Source organism: Daucus carota, chromosome 2, assembly GCF_001625215.2.
Source record: "Daucus carota subsp. sativus chromosome 2, DH1 v3.0, whole genome shotgun sequence".
NCBI classification, from domain to species: Eukaryota; Viridiplantae; Streptophyta; class Magnoliopsida; order Apiales; family Apiaceae; genus Daucus; species Daucus carota.
This window is the reverse complement of record NC_030382.2, coordinates 44277082-44298126: the sequence shown is the minus strand read 5'-3', so window position 1 is coordinate 44298126 and position 21045 is coordinate 44277082. Positions and strand designations below refer to the sequence as shown.

The 21045-nt window shown below is 33.7% G+C and overlaps 3 protein-coding genes across 3 annotated transcripts; all 3 read left to right on the top strand.

Annotated features, from left to right (window-relative positions):
* Nucleotides 1-883: 883 nt before the first annotated feature.
* Nucleotides 884-2754, top strand: LOC108206417 (cytochrome P450 76T24). Its single transcript, XM_017376718.2, has 2 exons — nt 884-1881; nt 1972-2754. Exons 1-2 carry the CDS (start codon nt 1000-1002, stop codon nt 2581-2583), a joined length of 1494 nt encoding a protein of 497 aa, XP_017232207.1. The 5' UTR covers nt 884-999; the 3' UTR covers nt 2584-2754.
* A 6651-nt stretch (nt 2755-9405) lies between these two features.
* LOC108208318 (cytochrome P450 76T24) lies at nt 9406-11203 on the top strand. The gene is given in 3 exon segments (XM_017378834.2): nt 9406-10073; nt 10075-10377; nt 10457-11203. Coding segments are annotated over 3 exon segments (1515 nt in total). The 5' UTR covers nt 9406-9488; the 3' UTR covers nt 11084-11203.
* Nucleotides 11204-18489: 7286 nt separating this feature from the next.
* Nucleotides 18490-20501, top strand: LOC108208301 (cytochrome P450 76T24). Its single transcript, XM_017378818.2, has 2 exons — nt 18490-19488; nt 19569-20501. The coding sequence occupies exons 1-2, from the start codon at nt 18604-18606 to the stop codon at nt 20193-20195; spliced, it is 1512 nt and encodes a 503-aa protein (XP_017234307.2). The 5' UTR covers nt 18490-18603; the 3' UTR covers nt 20196-20501.
* The last annotated feature ends 544 nt before the right edge of the window (nt 20502-21045 follow it).

Genomic DNA, 21045 nt, shown 5'->3' with positions numbered 1-21045 from the left:
ATATTAAACCATACCTTTAAAATACTCCCCGTCTCAATTTACAAGTCTTTTTTGCCTTTCGAGAAGTCAAATTGACTAATTTTTGATCAACTATTAAAAAATATTTACTTATTATCTTAGAAAATAGAAAGTTACATATTAAAATAGACTAAATTTACTTTTCGATGATATTTTTTATAATATTTTTCAAATTATAACATATAAAAATTTCAGTCAAAGTTTAATTAATTTGAATAGTCAAAAGTCAAAAGGATCTTCTATATTGAGACGGACGAGGGAGTAAACCTCAACATTTCATGAATTTCGGAAGCATCTTAACGCAAACAAAAGTTTGATTCCCTTAAATGAAGATGAATTACTATCCCAAAATTATATATTCCGCTGAAAATAAATTAATGTATTTTTAAAGGTAAATCTATTGAACCGACGGTACCAAGCAAGCATCGTGATTCGTGAACATTGCGTAAACAGAACACTACGGTCCAACAAGAAATTTGGTAGAATCGGAGTGTTGTAAATAAAATAATTACAGAGTACGCAGACTTTGCAGTGGACTTTTATCTCTAGCTTGGAGCCTGGCAAGTGGCAACTGGCAAGGGTGACTTGCAATTATGGAAAAATGGATGGAGATGGTGGCATTACTAAAACATGCAAATATTAATAAATGCAGTGTGCGCACACACTAAAAACCACTTTTTGTTGGGGTGGAGGGTTTTTATTGGCCAAAATCTTATTAACAATCATGACTACATGCATATGCACAAAAATCATGATCAGTTAAAACTCTTCGTCTCAACAAAAAATAGTTGTTAGCAAGTGTCCATAAGCACACTTTAGAATGACTCTAATAAATGTCCCTATAATTCTATAAATATGAGTGCCTAGCTGAAGTGTTTAAACTCATCCTCTACTCAACTTCATATTTACTACTTCTCTGCCTTGGACTCTAAATTAGTTATTTCTGTCAGTACCCACCAACCTGAAATCAGACTCTGCGTTATGGAGTTCTATCTAAGTTATCTTTTTCTGTCCTTGATTTTCTTGCTTGCGGGGTATTGCAGCTCATACTTTCAACGAAGGAAGCTGCCACCGGGTCCGAGAGGGCTCCCGATTCTCGGAAACTTGCTTCAGATTGGTCCGCTTCCGCACCAGTCCTTGGCTAGACTGGCTAAGACATATGGACCTCTCATGACCATTCGCCAAGGCGGTGTCACGACAATTGTGGCCTCTTCAGCCGATACGGCGCGCCTCGTTCTGCAAAAGCATGATGCGGATATGTCTGGCAGGATCATCCCGGATGCCATCACGACGCTGGAGCACCCCTCCCATGCAGTGGCGTGGCTGCACGCGGGAGAAGAATGGCGCTTGATCCGAAGAGTTTTGGCTACTTTTTTGACGAACACGCACAAGCTAGACTCGCTATGTGAGCTGCGGCATGGGGTGATGGGGCAAATGGTTAAGCATGTCAAGAAAATTAGCGAATTAGGAGAAGAACACGGTGTGGAAATTGCCAAGTTGGCCTTTACCACGGCCTTAAACCAAATGTCAAACACTTGTTTTTCGACTAATGTGGATGAGTATAACTATCAAGATAGCAAAGGCTTCAAGAGTGCTGTCGCAACTATCATGGAGCTTGCTATGAAATTCAACGTGGCGGATTATTTTCCTCTGCTCAAGGCCTTTGATCCTCAGAGATTAAGGCCGAGGGCTAATGCTGCTTACGGGTGCCTTGAAGGACTCTGCGATGAGTATATTTATCAGCGGTTACAACACAGAGAGAATAAGTTACCAAGACACGGAGATCTCCTGGATTCTTTGATTGATTTCAACCAAGAAAATCAATCTGATTTTACCTTGAAACACATTCAAGTCCTCTTAGTGGTACAGCAAAACACTCTAAAGCATTTTCATATTAAACATGATATCATTTCAATAAACACGGCTAATATATTTTGTGCTTTTAATTTTCAGGAGTTATTCTTAGCAGGAACCGAAACTAGTACCAACACGACTGAATGGGCAATGACAGAGCTGATACTCCACCCGGACAAGATGACGAAGCTACGCAATGAAATCGCTGAATCAGTGAAAGCCAGAGGAAGGATAGAAGAATCAGAGCTTCTCAAACTACCCTACTTGCAAGCAGTTGTGAAAGAAACAATGAGGTTGCATTTAGCTGTTCCATTTTTAGTTCCCCACAAGACCGAAACAGATGTTAATCTCAATGGCTACGAGATACCGAAAAACACACAAGTGCTAGTGAATGCATGGGCAATTGCTAGAGATTCTAGTTCCTGGGAAAACCCGACAAGTTTTAAGCCGGAGAGATTCTTGGACTCAGAAGTGGATTTCAAGGGACAGCATTTCTCATTTCTTCCATTTGGGTCGGGTCGTCGGATATGCCCCGGGATTCCATTGGCGCACAGAGTGGTGAGCTTGATGATTGCTTCATTGGTTTATCATTTTGAGTGGAAGCTTCCAAATGGCATGAAACCAGAGGAACTTGATATGAGCCAGAGTTTTGGACTTACACTCGTGAGAGCTGTCCCACTGGTCGCTGTACCCATCACCTTCGATCAATAATACATGTACTACAGTACTAGACTGAAATGGATCTCAGCAAATCATATCCCCATATTTATATATATATAATATCTGTTTTTATTCCTGCGAATCGTCGTGGGTTTGATGCAAAATAAATTTTGTTATTAGAAATTGCTCAAATATTTATGATTCATTTTTAAGCTTTTGTCATTGTAATTTCTTGCCGGAAATTTAGCTAGTTTCGCACATGCTCGTCAAATTCAAGATGTATTACATTTTCGAACACAACTTGCATGTTCCAAACTTCCAAACTTTTAAGCAGGTATACGTCATGTACTAGATACTCCCTCCGTTTCAAATTAGATGTCCACTTTAAAAAAATCACACAGTTTAAGAAAAGTGGTTGTTCACAAATTAATTGCATTAAATGATCAAAATATGTGGAGTGAGATTGATCTAGGAAATATAAATAAGAGATATGTGGAGTAGAATTGACTTTGGAAATATGATTTTGCATTGAAAGTTGAATTGGACAAGTAATTTGAAACAAAAAAATTTCTTCAAAGTGGACATGTAAATTGAAACGGAGGGAGTACAAGATAGTCATTACTATAATATTATATTAATTTTTTATTTTTTTTTGTTTTCTTGTGTGTTACATCTTTGCATACTATGTCAGAATGTGACGATAGAAGCTAGAATGTTTTAGAATTCAAGATTAAAAGGATCCATATACCTGTACACATAAAATTAATGGTTAAATTACCGAGTCCTGATTTTTTTTTTGGCAATGTGCCAGAAGGAAGAGAAACAAAAGCTAATAATCAAACAAGCACACACCTAATCAAGTTTGGCAGGTAGGTGATCAGTCGTTTGCATGCAACTTGTAGTTTCGGCATGAAGATGTGCTGAATTTGGCTCCACATCTTTCATCCTGGCCAATCTAACTCGAGGGCCAGACGAACCGCCAGATTTATCATGTTATGGATGGCCATGTTATGAATGGAAGTTTTTAAAACATGATAAGTGGTCATGTTATTGATGGATGCAAGTAAAGATCCTTTTCTGGGTAAGGCCCGTGTTGACTATGGAGGCGTATGTTCATAGTTATTGAGTCATGTTAACGGAAATCAGAATCTCAAATATATGAGTTTGTGTTTGGATTAGAAATTTTCTGACATGGAATGAGAATCTCTATATCACTTGGAAAGTAGATCATTTCCTACCATCTTGAAATATCTATTCCCAAACCCCCATTTTCATATCCGATTCTCATTCTCACTTATGATCCAAACGTCCTCTACAAATTTGGCAACTGGTATCTGTACAAATACATTTACCCATTTTCATTGTTTAGTACTTGATCAATTGGCACACGAAATGATTTGGATAGCGGTCGATTAAATTGTCATATATCACCTGCCCTTAATAAATTTAGGCTTTCTCGAGTCGTGCAAGAAATAGAAATTAACGAGATCAGCCCTTTAGAGAAGATGAACTTGTGTAATTAGCTTCACTTTACACACACAAACGAGCAGTAATATAAAGATACAAACACTAGAGAGCAATGTTACAAGAATAGTGTATCTGCATTTTGTGGAAATGAAAATTGACATCCAGAAAAGTAGCTGACTGACTCACTCCAATATATGGGTGGCAATCGTTTCGTTTCGTATACTTTCGTTTCGTGTATTTTCGTGTTTCGTGTACTCGAAGGTGAAATCCGTATCCGCCCGTTATTAATTTCGTGTACCTAATATGAAACCCGTATCCGATCCGAATCGTTTCGTGTATATTTCGTGTACTTTTCGTGTATATTATATATAAAAATATTAATATATTTTTTAATCAAAAATTGGATTTAATATATATTTTCCTTTATAAATTTATTAAATGTGAATGATATATTTATACTTGTATACAATTTTCTATAAATTTGTTAATGTATCTACAATATATATCCACACATACATATAAATATATACTTTTTACTCAATTATATATTTAATATATCATAACATATATATAATAAATATTATCTACAAATATTTCGTGTACTTTCGTGTATTTCGTGTACCCCAAATGAAAACCCATATCCGACACGAAATCTATCGTGTAATTTCGTGTTCGTGTACTTTCGAAGTTTCGTGTATCGAAAATCAAAACCCATATCCATTTTTTTCGTGTCGTTTCGTTTCGTGTTAGCGTGTCACGTGTCAAATTGCCAGGCCTACTCCAATATGACAGCTATACTGTTACAGAAGTAACAGAATCACAATATTCTGAAAGCTATATATATTGGGATAACATTAATTCCCTTCCTCATGAGCTCGACCAGTTCACCATACCCTTTTTGTCCATTCAAATATATAAGATATAAGATATCTATTTTGGAATATTCTCACATTTTTATATATTCAAAAATATAAACTTTTAATATGATATCAAAATATTATAATGCTGATTATTTTATTTCATTATTTCTATTATGTGATAATATAAAACACTATTAGATTCATTACTTTCTTAGACTATCTCAAATATGTTATAAAATATAAATTATTTTTATCACGTTACCAATTTTTCATCTAATTTTACTCATTTTGAACCGAGTATTTGTAATTCAGTGGAACAAAATGGTTGGCTTTATGTATTGGTTTATTGTGTCACACACACTTATGAAAAAATGAAAACCATATATTCCTTATCGAGAGATTTTCCTGCTGCATAACGTTATATTCTTTTAAATTCCGAAAGATGAATACATGAGGTTACACATGTAAATTTTAAACAAATATTAGACTAGCTGCAAAAGATTAGGAGGTTCTTTTAGCATGAAACTTCACCGGTGGTGATAAAAGAAAATATTAGACTAGCTAGTAATCTGGTATATACTAGATTATTTCTAGGGAAAATATTCGAGCTCTTCTGTGCAATATGTATCGTGTAAACTAAACCCGGTTCTAACTCCATGCGGCCCATGTAATGGCATGGGGCCTGAATAGCAATTTTTAAGAGATGAGATTACTGTTATTTATATATGGGGCCTTTTTCCTTAAGTTCGCGTCAGGTCTCTTAAGTGTTGGGGCCGGCCCTCTATGGCCATGTTGTTGTTTTCAGACTTTCAGTAAGGTCTATAAAATACTGCATGCAGTTTTCGAAATATGAAGGCAGGCAAAAATATCATCCATTTTTTCACAAAATCGGCATTCGGTAGGCAAAAATATCATATACGTACTTTTTCACAAAATCAGCATTCCGGCTGGCAGGCAAAGTGGCAAACTGTGATGGTGCGTAGGCCAAATTGTCATCGAAATTTCTCAGGCAAGGCAGACTGACATACAGTACAGTACAATACAGCAGAAGGATTAATTAACTCTATTATGTGCAACTCTGTGATGAAGTAGTAACTTGTACCAGAAAAATAAGGCCTACCCGATGTCAAGCTTGTTATGTTAGAAAGGAGCAAACAAAAAATTACACAACAAATTTTTTTAGGGACGCATATTTTTAATTTTTATTTAAAAAAAATATCAAACACAGGTTCTTAAATATTTTGATAAAATGCTTGTTAGATATCTTTAATTTTTGGTTTAAAAAAAAGATATCTTTATTTTTTAATTGTTCTAAAAAAATCATCAATTTATTATCTATTACCCTTTTCTCATAATAGTACTCCCTCTGTGTCTTTTTTCATTTCTTATTTGCAATGTCGGGACTGTTCATAACATGAGACAAATTATTAATTTACGTTAAATCTGTAAAACTAAATATAATGATGGATTCGTATTCATGTGTACTTTAATACGGTCAAGTTTTTATATTTAATATCACTATGAAACTAAAGATATTAACGATCAAAAATGTATATTGGCAAACGTGTCAGACACAAACATGAAAAATATTAAGAGAGTGTTTTATATGTGTCAGACCGGCCCTACAGAGAGAGTGAGGACACAGTTGGGATCAAATCAGAGGAAACCAAACTCATTTTAGTATTTGAAATGGCAGCAATCATAACAGTAGTAACTTCTTCATCTATGATTTCTTTCCACTAAACTCGTCCATATTTAGTCATTATTTTATCATATTTTTCTCTCTTCATAAATTTTTTATGTTTCATTGGGTTCGTCTACTGTGTGTCCCAGGACACATACTAAGCATTAAAATCCATGAATTTGGATTGATTGGTATGACTGTTGTAAATGTAGATAGTCCATCATTATTAAGGAGTGTAAACTAATCAAAACTCTGCAAATTGATAGATTTTAGTTCTTAGTATGTGTCAAGACACACACTAGAAAAACCATTTTCATTTCATTCATAGCGTTATTATCAATAATTAGTTAATTAGTGTGCACGTGTGCAGTAATAAAATCTCACGGCTCAAAATGACTATTTTACTGTTTCTAAAACACAATCAATGACTTCTCTATAACAACCGAATACAGCATTTTCCATCACCTCTCTATAACAACCGAATACAGCATTTTCCATCACCTCCGCATGTCATAGATTCTTATTTTGAAAGATTGTGAATGGGACATCTAAATACAGGTTAAGCTATGAGAATCAAAGATTAATTAAGATCAGCACCTAATTATATGTTTAGTCATGACTCATGAACAATGTTAACATAAACATAGAACAACCATCATACCATCCTTTACAAATATTATAAATCACGTCATCCAATTTTTTTAATAACCTATAAATCCTAAGACACCTATTATATATCTTTTTTACATTAACTTCAAACAATAAATAAACTTTTCATAGATTTAATATATCAGCCCCCAAAAGTTTTAGCTCGACGTCAGTGTCAGTTGCCAAATTAGTCATGCGTAGTCGCATAAACATGTGGAAGCTGTAGCTGAAAGCCAAAGCGTTGCCTGGGACAACAATGTGGGCACCGGACACCGTCCATAATTGTTGGTCTAATTATTTTGAAATCATTTAATAATAGTAATGCAGAAGAAGAGGTTAGAAGAATATTATATGAGACTCCTTTCCCCTTGTCAAATGCTTTAAAGCACAATATTTAGTCGGTCAGTATTTTATATATTTGCAATCCTTAGTCAACAATTCTGGATATTTTTTATTCAAAAAAAAAAACAATTCTAGACATTTGGTTATACGAGGACTCGTAATGTTCTAAAGAGAAAAGCAGTGACTTCACTTCATGCAAACGAAATATAGAAGATTAGATATTTTTAAAATTATAAATATGCATGTGTTTAAAATTGAAATAAAATTATAGATAACAAATTTTAAATTATTGTAATATACCCGGTATGATATATCAAGTAAAACATAAACTCATTAAACAAAATTATTTGTTTAATTTTTAAAACTCTCAAACAATTTGATTTGTATATAAAATTCCTATCATGTTTAAAACCTTTTTTGTTTAAACATGATAGAATTTCTATAAAATTCCTTCATGTTTAAATTTTGTATTACGTATAAAATTTTATTATTATATATCTAAAATAATTATAAATTATAAATTATAAATTTTACTAAATTATAAATATCTTGTAAATCAATTTATATTTATTGATATTAAATAAATATTCTTCCTTTTTAGATATTATAGGTGATAGTTTTGATTTATATTAATTCTTTATCGATGATAACCCGATATAGATTAACTTGACACTTGAAGTAATTCTACATAATGCATCCGAAACAAGATGATGAGCCAAATGGCGCCAAATTCGATGGCTTGTTTTCTAAAATACAAATGTGCATAAATTAGATGGCACCGCTGAGAATCCTGTTCTAAGTTCTAACGTAGTAGTCAAAATAGTTGAGTCCACATGTGCGGCCTGGAGGCCCTCTATATTTGTCAGGAAATGAGTCTGCCTATACTTCCAAATCGACCATCTTCTTCGAGGGCTTACGTTAATTTCATTCTCTCCTCCTTTCATCAAATGAAATGAGGGGAGAATGAAATGAAATTTGTCTTATAAATTGTGAATGATTAGTGAAATTGTTTATAATTTTCATTCTTTCAATCATTCTATTCTAACTATTTTAACTAAAAATCTAACCTACATGTTTTGAAAGAATTTTTGATTCCATATGTTTATCATCTTTTCCTATCACATTTCATGAAAAATTTTAACTCACTCATATTTGATCATGATCATTATTGCCTCATACTTTCTCCAATCTCCATAAAACTTGTTCATATAGTTTTATTCTATTCTCCCCTCATTTCATTTAATGAAGTGAACACAATCTAAGGATGAAGTTCTTGAAGGACCAGTATCCTAGGTTATAACAATAATATTTAACAATAGATTCAAACCAGTTTAGTTTTTATTATAAGAAAATCAAAATCAAATTAAGAATTAACGATGCATTTTTTTCCGTATCAAATAGTTACTCAGTCTTCAGTTTGGCCCAGGTCTATAACCCTAATGCGCGCACACCACATTTGATTTCTGAAAAGTGATTGCGCTTCGTACTTCAATAAAGAAACAAAGAAGTCACTGTTCTTATTATTTGATCAATATTGTGATCAGATGGTAACTCACTTTTACTACCCTAATGGATAATTACTCGGTAAAGATATAACTGGAATTATTTTCATAATAAAAAATGTTATGCACTTGTTAACAATGTTTTAACCATCGAGTATAAGACTGTTAGGTAATCTAACTATCCTTCAGTCTTTTTACTATAGAATTGCAGTTTTATATTCAAATTAATCAATCTAACAAATTACAGATTTTGAATTTTTTGGAAAGCCAATTTATCATGTTAGATCTGTTTATCTTATCCAACAGTAAAATTTTGCATATAAATGTGAGTGCTAGCTGAAGCCTTCAGCATAGCATGTACTGCATTCTGGAAACATAATCAGTATTATTACACTACAAGAATCAGTATTATTCTGTGCTTATAGTCAGTTGCTTTTATTAGCCTCTACTTAAATGGAATTGTTTCAAAGCTATCTTTATTTGTCCTTGATTCTCTTGCTAATTCTGGGGTATTGCACCTCAATCTTTCGACGAAAAAACCTTCCCCCGGGTCCGAGAGGGCTTCCAATTCTTGGAAACTTGCTAGAAATTGGCCCAAATCCTCACCAATCCTTGGCCAAACTAGCACAGAAATATGGTCCTCTCATGACCATTCAGCAAGGCAGTGTCACCACCATCGTGGCTTCTTCAGCAGATATGGCTCGCCTTGTTCTGCAAAAGCACGACGCGGATATTTCTGGCAGGATCATCCCAGATGCCATCAGTACCCTGGAGCACCCCTCTCATGCAGTGGCGTGGCTGCACACAGGACAAGAGTGGCGCATGATTCGACGAGTTTTAACTACTTTTTTAACGAACTCACACAAGCTAGACTCCTTATGTGAGCTACGTCACGGTGTCATGGACCAAATGGTTCGGCATGTTGAAAAAATTAGCAAATCAGAAGGAGAACAAGGCGTGGAAATTGCCAAGTTGGCCTTTACGACGGCTTTAAACCAAATGTCAAACACTTGTTTCTCTACTAATGTCGACGAATTAATATGACTATCAAGATAGCAAAGGATTCAAAAATGCTGTGGCAACTATCATGGATGTCGCGATGAAATTCAACGTTGCAGATTATTTCCCTCTGCTTAAAGCCTTTGATCTTCAAAAATTAAGGCCTATGGCTAACGCTGCATACGGTTGCCTCGAGGAACTCTGCGATGATTATATTCATCAGCGCTTACAACATAGAGAGAAAAAGTTACCAAAACACGGAGATCTCTTGGATTCTTTAATTGAATTCAGCCAAGAAAATCCATCTGATTTTACCTTGAAACACATTCAAGTCCTGTTAGTGGTACATCACAATTCACAACACTCTAAAACATTTCCATTTCATTAATTACGTGAAACATTCATAATTTCTTCATTTTCAGGAGTTATTCTTAGGAGGAACCGACACGAGCACCAACACAACTGAATGGGCAATGACAGAGCTGATACTCCATCCCGACAAGATGACGAAACTACGTAACGAAATATCAGAGTCCGTAAGAGCAAAAGGAAGAATCCAAGAATCCGAGCTTCTCAAGCTACCCTACTTGCAAGCAATTGTGAAGGAAACAATGAGACTCCATTTAGCTGTTCCATTTTTATTTCCCCACAAGACCGAAACAGATGTTAATCTAAACGGTTACGAGATACCAAAGAACACACCCGTGCTAGTGAATGCATGGGCCATTGCCAGAGATCCTACTTCCTGGGAAGACCCTACAAGTTTTAAGCCCGAAAGATTCTTGGACTCAGAAGTGGATTTTAAGGGACAACATTTCTCGTTTCTTCCATTTGGGTCGGGTCGTCGGATCTGCCCCGGGATACCATTGGCGCACAGGGTGGTGAGCTTGATGATTGCTTCTTTGGTGTATCATTTTGAATGGAAGCTCCCGCACGGAATGAAGCCTGAAGAACTTGACATGAACCAGACGTACGGCCTAACACTCGTTAGGGCTGTCCCACTGGTTCCTGTCCCTGTCCCCGTTACACAGGTTTCCTCATATAAATAATTAAATAATGGAGCTGTCCCAATTTGCTGTTCCCGTTAATTAAATAATGTAACGAAATCTTATACCTAAACATACACTGTACTCCTAATAAATAAATTGTAGAAATAAAGGGACTCATGCAAACCCTTGGCATTCGAATACAACTACGAATTATGTAAACCCGCTGGTACTATATATATATAGATGATCTCTTGTTATAAGTACAAATGAATTCTGTTTTTATAGTCATTTTGAATATCTTTTATCCATGAGAGAAGAGTTTATAGTATCATCTATTGATATGTGATATGTGAGAGGATCACCGAGAGTCTTCTATCTGTGTTTTATACCAATAACCCCATCCATCCTAACGATTTTTTTATTCCAAACTTGCCCAGGATGCTCCCAAAGCAGGACTCCTAATTGGAAAAAGAATGGAGGGACTGATTTTTGGTCCTCTGCTGTGAATGATTTCATGTCTTCAAAGTGCAGGACTTTCGTCACATGGTATAAGAAAGATGACTTCTTAAGCCTTTTTCTAACAACTTTTATATGGGTAGGTTGTGACAGCCCTCAAATCCGGAGGGTGGATTTGGTGCCACTAAAAGAAAAAACAATTTAGAACCCTGTAATTTTGAAAGAGTGCAAAAATAAATATTTCAAAACCAAAACCTGGATATAAAATAAAAAAAATGATTTAAATTAAAACTCAATTTCACCCCCTGAAAACAGGATCGCATACAGGCTTTAGTATTGAAATCGGAAAAATAAACTAATAAATCTTATTACAACACAATCTAAATTATCAGAGTAGCTGATAATATTTAATAAATTTATTTTACATTTGAAGCGAAATTAAGCCAACTCTAATTACCACTAATCTCGCAGACATCTTCCTGAATACTTTACCTGATCATTCAGTTAAAACTAATCACTTGAAATCCTTGCCTAGCATTATTCTTACGCGCAGCCTAGACATATGAATCATCTTTAACACTATCTGAAAGGGGTTAGAAGAAATAGCAAGAATGAGCAAAAGAATGCCCAGCAAGTGTAATAGTTAAAAAGAAACAGGAGTTAAAGCAGAAAAAATAATTGAACTGAAAGTATACAAAACAACATGCTTTTAACTTGAAACCAAAACAATTCAAAAGTACATATAATTTCCAAAGCATTCAGATATATTGGACGTTAATAGTCACTTAGATGATCAGTCTACAGTAACTTGGACAATGGTTACGCATTGCCCTGAAATAACATGTTCTGGAACTGAAGACTAGCTAGGTCTTCAAATAACGCTGGGCCATTGCCTTACAATGGTCCTCTTACGCAAACAAATAGGCTGGGCCGTTACCAAATAACGGTCCTCGTACGCAACTCCAATTATATCTGAGTTTTTACTTCCCAGTTCTAAAGAATTGCATTTTTAAGAAAAGGTTTATTCCAGAGGAAGTATAATTACAACGGATAAGTCTTACAACCGAGGAACTAAACCGAGTTATGAAAATCATTTATAGAGATTTTGAAACCATGTGTATCAATTTGGTAAGTTACTCTTTCCAACTCAAAATCGTACTTAAGTCGTGCATTTGTAATAAATAAAAGTTTCAAGGAAAGAGCGCTTGCTTCTAAATATAGAATTTGAATAGGAATACTTGCAGTAATTATAAGTTAGAGAATAGAATTACTTGCAAGAAAGCTTGAGAGAAATAAATCCATCAATATCATGATTGAACAAAATATCTCACTTGAACAATAAGTGGAGATAGGGATACTTGCCTCAGTTCTGCTGATTTTCATACCGATTTAATTCTACTAGACTATCTCACAGCACAGCTTCATCTTAATGAACTATTCCTCATTCAATTCGCAAAGCTATTTAACTACTTCTGAATGTCCTTGATAGACAAGTCTCGGTTGATTCTCCAAGAGTGACACGGTACTTCAGTTGTCGATGCCGATGAAGTTAACTAATATCGAATAACGTATAAAATCCGTAATTAGCTACCCTTCGTAAATCCATATGCATACTACAGTCAAATAAACACATAGCACATAGTTGAACAATTAACTTTTATAGCTATTAAAAGTCAATATTGATAAATTAACAAATAACATGTTTCAATCAACCATGTTACCTTATTCTTAACTACTTAATATCCTCCAACAAGTAAAACATATATAATTTCTATCGAAAATTCGGCAGCATCTCCCCTGTTTATCGGACTATCCACCTGTTTCCCTATACTATTCAACAAGTAATCAACTCAATATACCAATCAAATAACATCAACCATTACTCATTGACTGAATTTAAATAATTAGCAAACTCTGAAATCATAGCTAAATTATAAGTCAATAATTCAACTTTTTAACAAAATATACCTCCGAGATCTTTATAAATCTTATACGCAGAGGTCATAGAAATTTCAAACCCAACTCATAGATTTAAACTTGTAAAAACAAAAATTCTCTTTGTGACATCAAAACAGAATTTTTTCACAAGTTTGCGCTGCCGACATTCAAACATTTTTAATAAATCAAAAATACAAGTTTTTCACTTGAATTTTTGTAAGACCTCCCTAAACTCCCTGAGTAGCTACAAAATAAGTTTTGGCTTGGAAATCAAAGTTTAAGTAATTAAACTTTAGTTTAGAAGGTCGAAAAACGAAGCAGTTTTGTACTCTGCACATACCATACTAAAACACTGTCATATCTCCTAGCTCGCTAATCGAATCGATTCGATTCTTTCGCGCACATAAACTAGACATCAAGGAGACTTTTATCACAGAAATATTAAACATAAAACTTGACTCAATAAGCCCAGAACTGTGCTTCAAAAACAGCCCAGCAGCAGTCTAAAAACTTCGACTTGATTATGTATAATTCTAAATCTTTAATCCACTATTTAAACTCTTAAACTATCCTTCCAATAACATATAAACAAGCAACATACTTATACATATATTCTCAAATCAAAAAGTTTGATACCCGGTCATATACTCTTGTTAATTCAAGTACACAACAATAAGCCATACTAAACTATTCAGTTTAATACCACACAACCCTTGCAATTAACAAATATTATAATTAACACAACCCATATAACTGCATATATTTGTGTGTAATCTGATTTGAATTAAAATTTACTAATTCACAGCAATAGACATCACACAATCAGTTCTACACATATACATACACACATAACTAATAGAGGAGAAAATTCGAGATATACCCAATCGGAATAATCAAAGATGGGGTGGACTGCTGGTCAGAAAACGGAGTTAATTGGCAGAAGAATTGAAGGATCGTGACTGGCTTCGAGCATGGGAAGAAACAAAGGGCAGTGGCGGTGAAAACTCGCGGCGGCAGCAGGTGATTCCGGCGGAGCCCAACGGTGATGAAGATGAAGTGTGCGGTGAGTAGAGATGTGAAAGATGGAGACGGAAAGATGTGTCGGGATGTAGCGGTCCACTGGGTGGACGGTGAGGTCGAGAGATTAACGGAGGGGTTGATACGTGGCACAAAACAAGAAAAAGGGTGTGAGCACATGCTATTATCACAATTAGCCAGTGTTACAGAAATCGGGAATCGGACCTAATCGGTTGAGCTACTGATTTAAGGATTAATCGGAAATCGAGGATTAATCGGAAGGATTAATCGGAGTTAAAATCGGGTTTATTTTAATATTAAAATATTATTTAATATTTAGTTATTATTATATTAGCTATTTAGTAACTAATATATTTACTATATTCATAAACACTATAATTATTCATATTTAAAGTGATATAGTATTTTAATTTTAATAATTTATCACATATACTTCGATTATGAAATATATATAAGGATTAATCGGATTTCAAAAATCGGATCGGTAGCCGACCTTGCAGAGGATTAATCGGGGATTTATCGGTTAAATCGGGGATTTTTAGAACACTGCAATTAGCCCACTATAGATCAATTGCTCAATAATCACTTATCCCTTTGACTAATTTACAGGAATAACATACTAGTAATATTTCTCCCGACAATTACCGAAATATTTTTACAAATCTCGGAATATTATAAAACTAATCAAATAAAAGTTTTGGGATTTATAGAGCATTTTCACAATTTATACAAAATTACGAAATTAGCTGCGTTCGGAAACTAATTAAAAAACATGTCCTTATAGAAATATAATTTTAATATTTTTAAAAACTCATAAAAATATTTTTAATCACTATTGAGCAATTATAATAATTTCTCAAATCATCTTTATATTTTTCCAAAAATAACAATCCATTTAAGAGGAAAACAAATTTAATAAAATAATATAATAATATTAAAACAGAAGTAAATGCACACACACATAATCGTACACCAATAATTCAATTAAATCTCATAACAAATAATTGCACGATCAACATATATTTTTCCATGCCCAAATGGCAAAGATATAATTTAAACAAATATTTTTTTTAAATTAACAAACTAGAATAAAATATTGAATTTTATTTCTCATTTTTCTGGAAAAATTATGAATAAAAATAATAAAATAATTCCTGAAAATCCGGGTTGTCACATAGGTTCTCAACATCAATCAAGTTAATATTAAGAATATTAATATATATTTATAATTAAATGTTTGAGAGTGCATCTTTACATATATCATTATCTATTAATAATATAAAATATTAAGTCTCAGTAATTTGGAGAATCTATTTTTGGTGTCAACTCTAATAATAATTGCTATTTTTGTTCCTTTATTATTTTAATAATAAAGTTTTTAAAGATTTAACATATCAGCCCCTAAACATTTAGCTTGACGTCAGTGTCAGGTGCCAAATTATTCATGCATAGTCGCATAAACATGTGAAAGCTGTGGCTGAAAGCCAAAGCGTTGCCTGGGACAACAATGTGGGCACCGGACACCGTCCATAATTGTGGGTCTAATTATTTTGAAATCATGATTAATAATAATAAACAAGAAGAGGTAAGAAGAATATACGAGACTCCTTTCCCCTTGTCAAATGCTTTAAAGCACAATGTTTATCACCTGCCGGCTGCCCCCATAATAATGTCATGTATATTTAGTCGGTCAGTATTTTATATATTTGCAATCCTTAGTTAACAATTCTGGATTTTTGGTTATACGAGGACTCGTAATGTTCTAAAAAAGAAAAGCAGTGATTTGATCACTTCATGCAAACGATAAATAGAAGATTAGATATTCTTAAAATTATAAATATGCATGTGTTTAAAATTTAAATAAAATTATAAATAACAAATTTTAAAATAATGTAATATACCCGGTATGATATCAAGTAAAACATAAACTCATTAAACAAAATTACTTGTTTAATTTTTAAAACTCTCAAACAATTTGATTTCTGAAACAGGTATATAAAATTCCTATCATGTTTAAAACCTTTTTTGTTTAAACATGATAGAATTTCTATAAAATTCCTACATGTTTAAATTTTGTATTGCGTATAAAATTTTATTATTAAATATCTAAAATAATTGTAAATTATAAATTTTACTAAAATATAGATATCTTGTAAATCAACTTATATTTATTGATATTAAATAAATATTCTTCCTTTTTAGATATTATAGGTGATAGTTTTGATTTATATTAATTCTTTACTTGAAGTAATTCTACATAATGAGCCAAATGGCGCCAAATTCGATGGCTTGTTTTCTAAAATACAAATGTGCATGAATTAGATGGCACTGCTGAGAATCCTGTTCTAAGTTCTAACGTAGTAGTCAAAATAGTTGAGTCCACATGTGCGGCCTGGAGGCCCTCCATATTTGTCAGGAAATGAGTCTGCCTATACTTCCAAATCGAGCATCTTCTTCGAGGCCTTACGTTAATTTTGTTGTCTACTGTAGCCGCCGTGTTTGGATTAACGGTTAACTTTTAGCGAATTGAATTAGATGTTTTGATTAATTGATTGAAATAAATATTTTGATTAGCGGATTAAATTAGCGGTTTCTCATAAAATTATTTGATAAATAGCTGATTGATTAGTTTTTTCTGATACAAACCAAACCTCTAATTCAAAAACTTCTCAAAGTAGCTTTTTTAAAATTAGCTTTTTGGGTCCAAAACACTATTTAATCCGCTAACTACCAAACACAAATATTAACTTATTTTAATAATCAAAATTTTAAAATATCTCAAACCTCTAATTTTGTCCAAAATTTCTAACTCCCAAACACGACCATAATTTTGAGCTAAGGTACAGGAAGCTGAAAATGTTTATCATATGTATAATATAGAATATAAATATTTTTTATTAACAGATTTTAAAGGTTTTGAAATGAGCATTATTAAGAAGTCTTCTAATCGAAGGAACATACGTATTGTTTGGATTCATGTTAATTTGCACGCATTTGAGGCATAACATTCTTTTAAAAAAAAAGTTAGAATAAAAATTTAAATGTCAAACTTTTATTAAATAAAAAAATAAAGAAAAATTATGAACTATATTTTATAGAAGTTTCAAAATTCGTAACAAAAATTAACATAAAGATAAGTACCTACTGCGACATAGAAGTAAATCTTTCTAATTAATATTTAATGAATTCATAATTATTGAGTAAAATATTTCTTTTCGGATTTAACATGAAAAAACTATCAATAAAATAAAACACTAAGGTTGTGTTCACTTTATCAAATGAAACGAGGAGAGAATGAAATGAAATTTGTCTTATAAATTATGATTGATTAGTGAAATTGTCTATAATTTTCATTATTTCAATCATTTCATTCTAACTATTTTAACTAAAAATCTAACCTACATGTTTTGAAAGAATTGTTGATTACATATGTTCATCATCTTTTCCTATCATATTTTTCATGAAAAATTTTAACTCACTCATATTTGATCATGATCATTATTGCCTCATAATTTCTTCAATTTCCATAAAACTTGTTTATATAGTTTCATTCGATTATTCCCTCATTTCATTTTATGAGGTGAACACAATCTAAGGATGAAGTTCTACAACCCTAATGCGCGCACACCACATTTGATTTCTGAAAAGTGATTGCGCTTCTGTACTTCAATAAAGAAACAAAGAAGTCACTGTTCTTATTTGATCAATATTGTGATCAGATGGTAACTCACTTTTACTACCCTAATGGATAATTACTCTGTAAAGATATAACTGGAATTATTTTCATAATAAAAAATGTTATGCACTTCGTAACAATGTTTTAACCATCGAGTATAAGACTGTTAGGTAATCTAACTATCCTTCAGTCCTTTTTCTATAGAATTGCAGTTTTATATTCAATTTAATCTAACAAATTACAGATTTTGAATTTTTTGGAAAGCCAATTTAATTATCATGTTAGATCTGTTTAGTGTTTATGTTATCCAACAGTAGAATTTTGCATATAAATATGAGTGCTAGCTGAAGCCTTCAGCATAGCATGTACTGCATTCTGGAAACATAATCAGTAGTATTATTACACTACAAGAATCAGTACTATACTACTATTCTGTGCTTATAGTCTGTTGCTTTTATTAGCATCTACTGAAATGGAATTGTTTCAAAGCTATCTTTATTTGTCCATGATTCTCTTGCTAATTCTGGGGTATTGCACCTCAATCTTTCGACGAAAAAACCTTCCTCCCGGTCCGAGAGGGCTTTCCATTCTCGGAAACTTGCTTGAAATTGGCCCAAATCCCCACCAATCCTTGGCCAAACTAGCACAGAAATATGGTCCTCTCATGACCATTCACCAAGGCAGTGTCACCACCATCGTTGCCTCTTCAGCAGATACGGCTCGCCTTGTTCTGCAAAAGCACGACGCTGATATTTCTGGCAGGATCATCCCAGATGCCATCAGCACGCTAGAACACCCCTCCCATGCAGTGGCGTGGCTGCACACAGGAGACGAGTGGCGCATGATTCGACGAGTTTTAACTACTTTTTTAACAAACTCACACAAGCTAGACTCGTTATGTGAGCTACGTCACGGTGTGATGGACCAAATGGTTCGACATGTTGAAAAAATTAGCAAATCAGAAGGAGAACAAGGCGTGGAAATTGCCAAGTTGGCCTTTACCACGGCTTTAAACCAAATGTCAAACACCTGTTTCTCTACTAATGTCGACGAATATGACCATCAAGATAGCAAAGGATTCAAAAATGCTGTGGCGACTATCATGGATGTCGCGATGAAATTCAACGTTGCAGATTATTTTCCTCTGCTTAAAGCCTTTGATCTTCAAAAATTAAGGCCTATGGCGAACGCTGCATACGGTTGCCTCGAGGAACTCTGCGATGATTATATTCATCAGCGCTTACAACATAGAGAGAATAAGTTACCGAAACACGGAGATCTCTTGGATTCCTTAATTGATTTCAGCCAAGAAAATCAATCTGATTTTACCTTGAAACACATTCAAGTCCTGTTAGTGGTACATCACAATTCACAACACTCTAAAACATTTCCATTTCATTAATTACGTGAAAAATTCATAATTTCTTCATTTTTCAGGAGTTATTCTTAGGTGGAACCGACACGAGCACCAACACCACTGAATGGGCAATGACAGAGCTAATACTTCATCCTGACAAAATGACGAAACTACGTAACGAAATATCAGAGTCCGTAAGATTAAAAGGAAGAATCCAAGAATCTGAGCTTCTCAAGCTACCCTACTTGCAAGCAATTGTGAAGGAAACCATGAGATTACACTTAGCTGTTCCATTTTTATTCCCCCACAAGACAGAAACAAATGTTAATCTAAACAGTTACGAGATACCAAAGAACACACCCGTGCTAGTGAATGCATGGGCCATTGCCAGAGATCCTACTTCCTGGGAAGACCCTACAAGTTTTAAGCCCGAAAGATTCTTGGACTCAGAAGTGGATTTTAAGGGACAACATTTCTCATTTCTTCCATTTGGGTCGGGTCGTCGGATATGCCCCGGGATTCCATTGGCGCACAGGGTGGTGAGCTTGATGATTGCTTCTTTGGTGTATCATTTTGAATGGAAGCTACCACACGGAATGAAGCCTCAAGAACTTGACATGAACCAGACGTACGGCCTAACTCTCGTTAGGGCTGTCCCACTGGTTACTGTCCCTGTCCCCGTTACACAAGTTACCTCATACAATTAATTAAATAATGGAGCTGGCCCACTTTGCTGTTCCCGTTAATTAAATAATGTAACGAAATCTTATACCTAAATATATACTGGACTCCTAATAAATAAATTGTATAAATAAAGGGACTCATGCAAACCCTTGGGCCTTGGCATTCGAATACAAGCTACGAATTATGTAAATCCGCTGGTACTAATTAATACTGTACTATACATCTCTTGTTATAGTCATTTTGAATATCTTGTATCCGTAAGAGAAGAGTTTATAGTATCATCTATTGATATGTGATATGTGAGAGGATTACCGAGAGTCTTCTATTTGTGTTTTATATCTTTTTTTTTTTTTGCCACGATTTGTGTTTTATATCAATAACAATAATATTAATTTTAGCAAATTAATAGCGTAAATTCTAACAATTGTTTACTTTTTGTAATTAAGAGGAAGTCTTACGGAGAATGAAGTGACTCAGAATTCTCCTGACATTGTTAAAAACTGCATGTGTTGTCTGCATTTTTGTCACCTTGTATCCTGCGGTTTGAATAATTGGAGGTATATGTATCTTTTTTCTCCGCGGGCTATTAAATGTTTACCCTTAATGAAATAAATGTTTCAGGTGTCAGATTCATGGATGACATAAACAATCGGCAAGTGTGAAATCAACCAAACCAATATATACTTGATGTTTGGTTGGACATTTTTAATTCTCATACTCATACCTCAAATACTAAATTATGATGAGTTTTAGAAACTCAAAGAAAGAGGTGAGTATGAGATGGTGTATGGGTATCATATTAGTGTTTTTCTTTTATTTTCTGAATAATTATTATTAATAACAAAAATTTATTTTGTACAAATAAATGTTATC

Bases quoted from the DNA above. Each gene is read 5' to 3' on its own strand.
- LOC108208301 (XM_017378818.2), top strand. From the start codon at position 18,604: ATGGAATTGTTTCAAAGCTATCTTTATTTGTCCATGATTCTCTTGCTA. The intron at 19,489-19,568 runs GTACATCACAAT...TTCATTTTTCAG, and splicing joins ACATTCAAGTCCTGTTAGTG to GAGTTATTCTTAGGTGGAAC.
- LOC108206417 (XM_017376718.2), top strand. From the start codon at position 1,000: ATGGAGTTCTATCTAAGTTATCTTTTTCTGTCCTTGATTTTCTTGCTT. The intron at 1,882-1,971 runs GTACAGCAAAAC...TTTAATTTTCAG, and splicing joins ACATTCAAGTCCTCTTAGTG to GAGTTATTCTTAGCAGGAAC.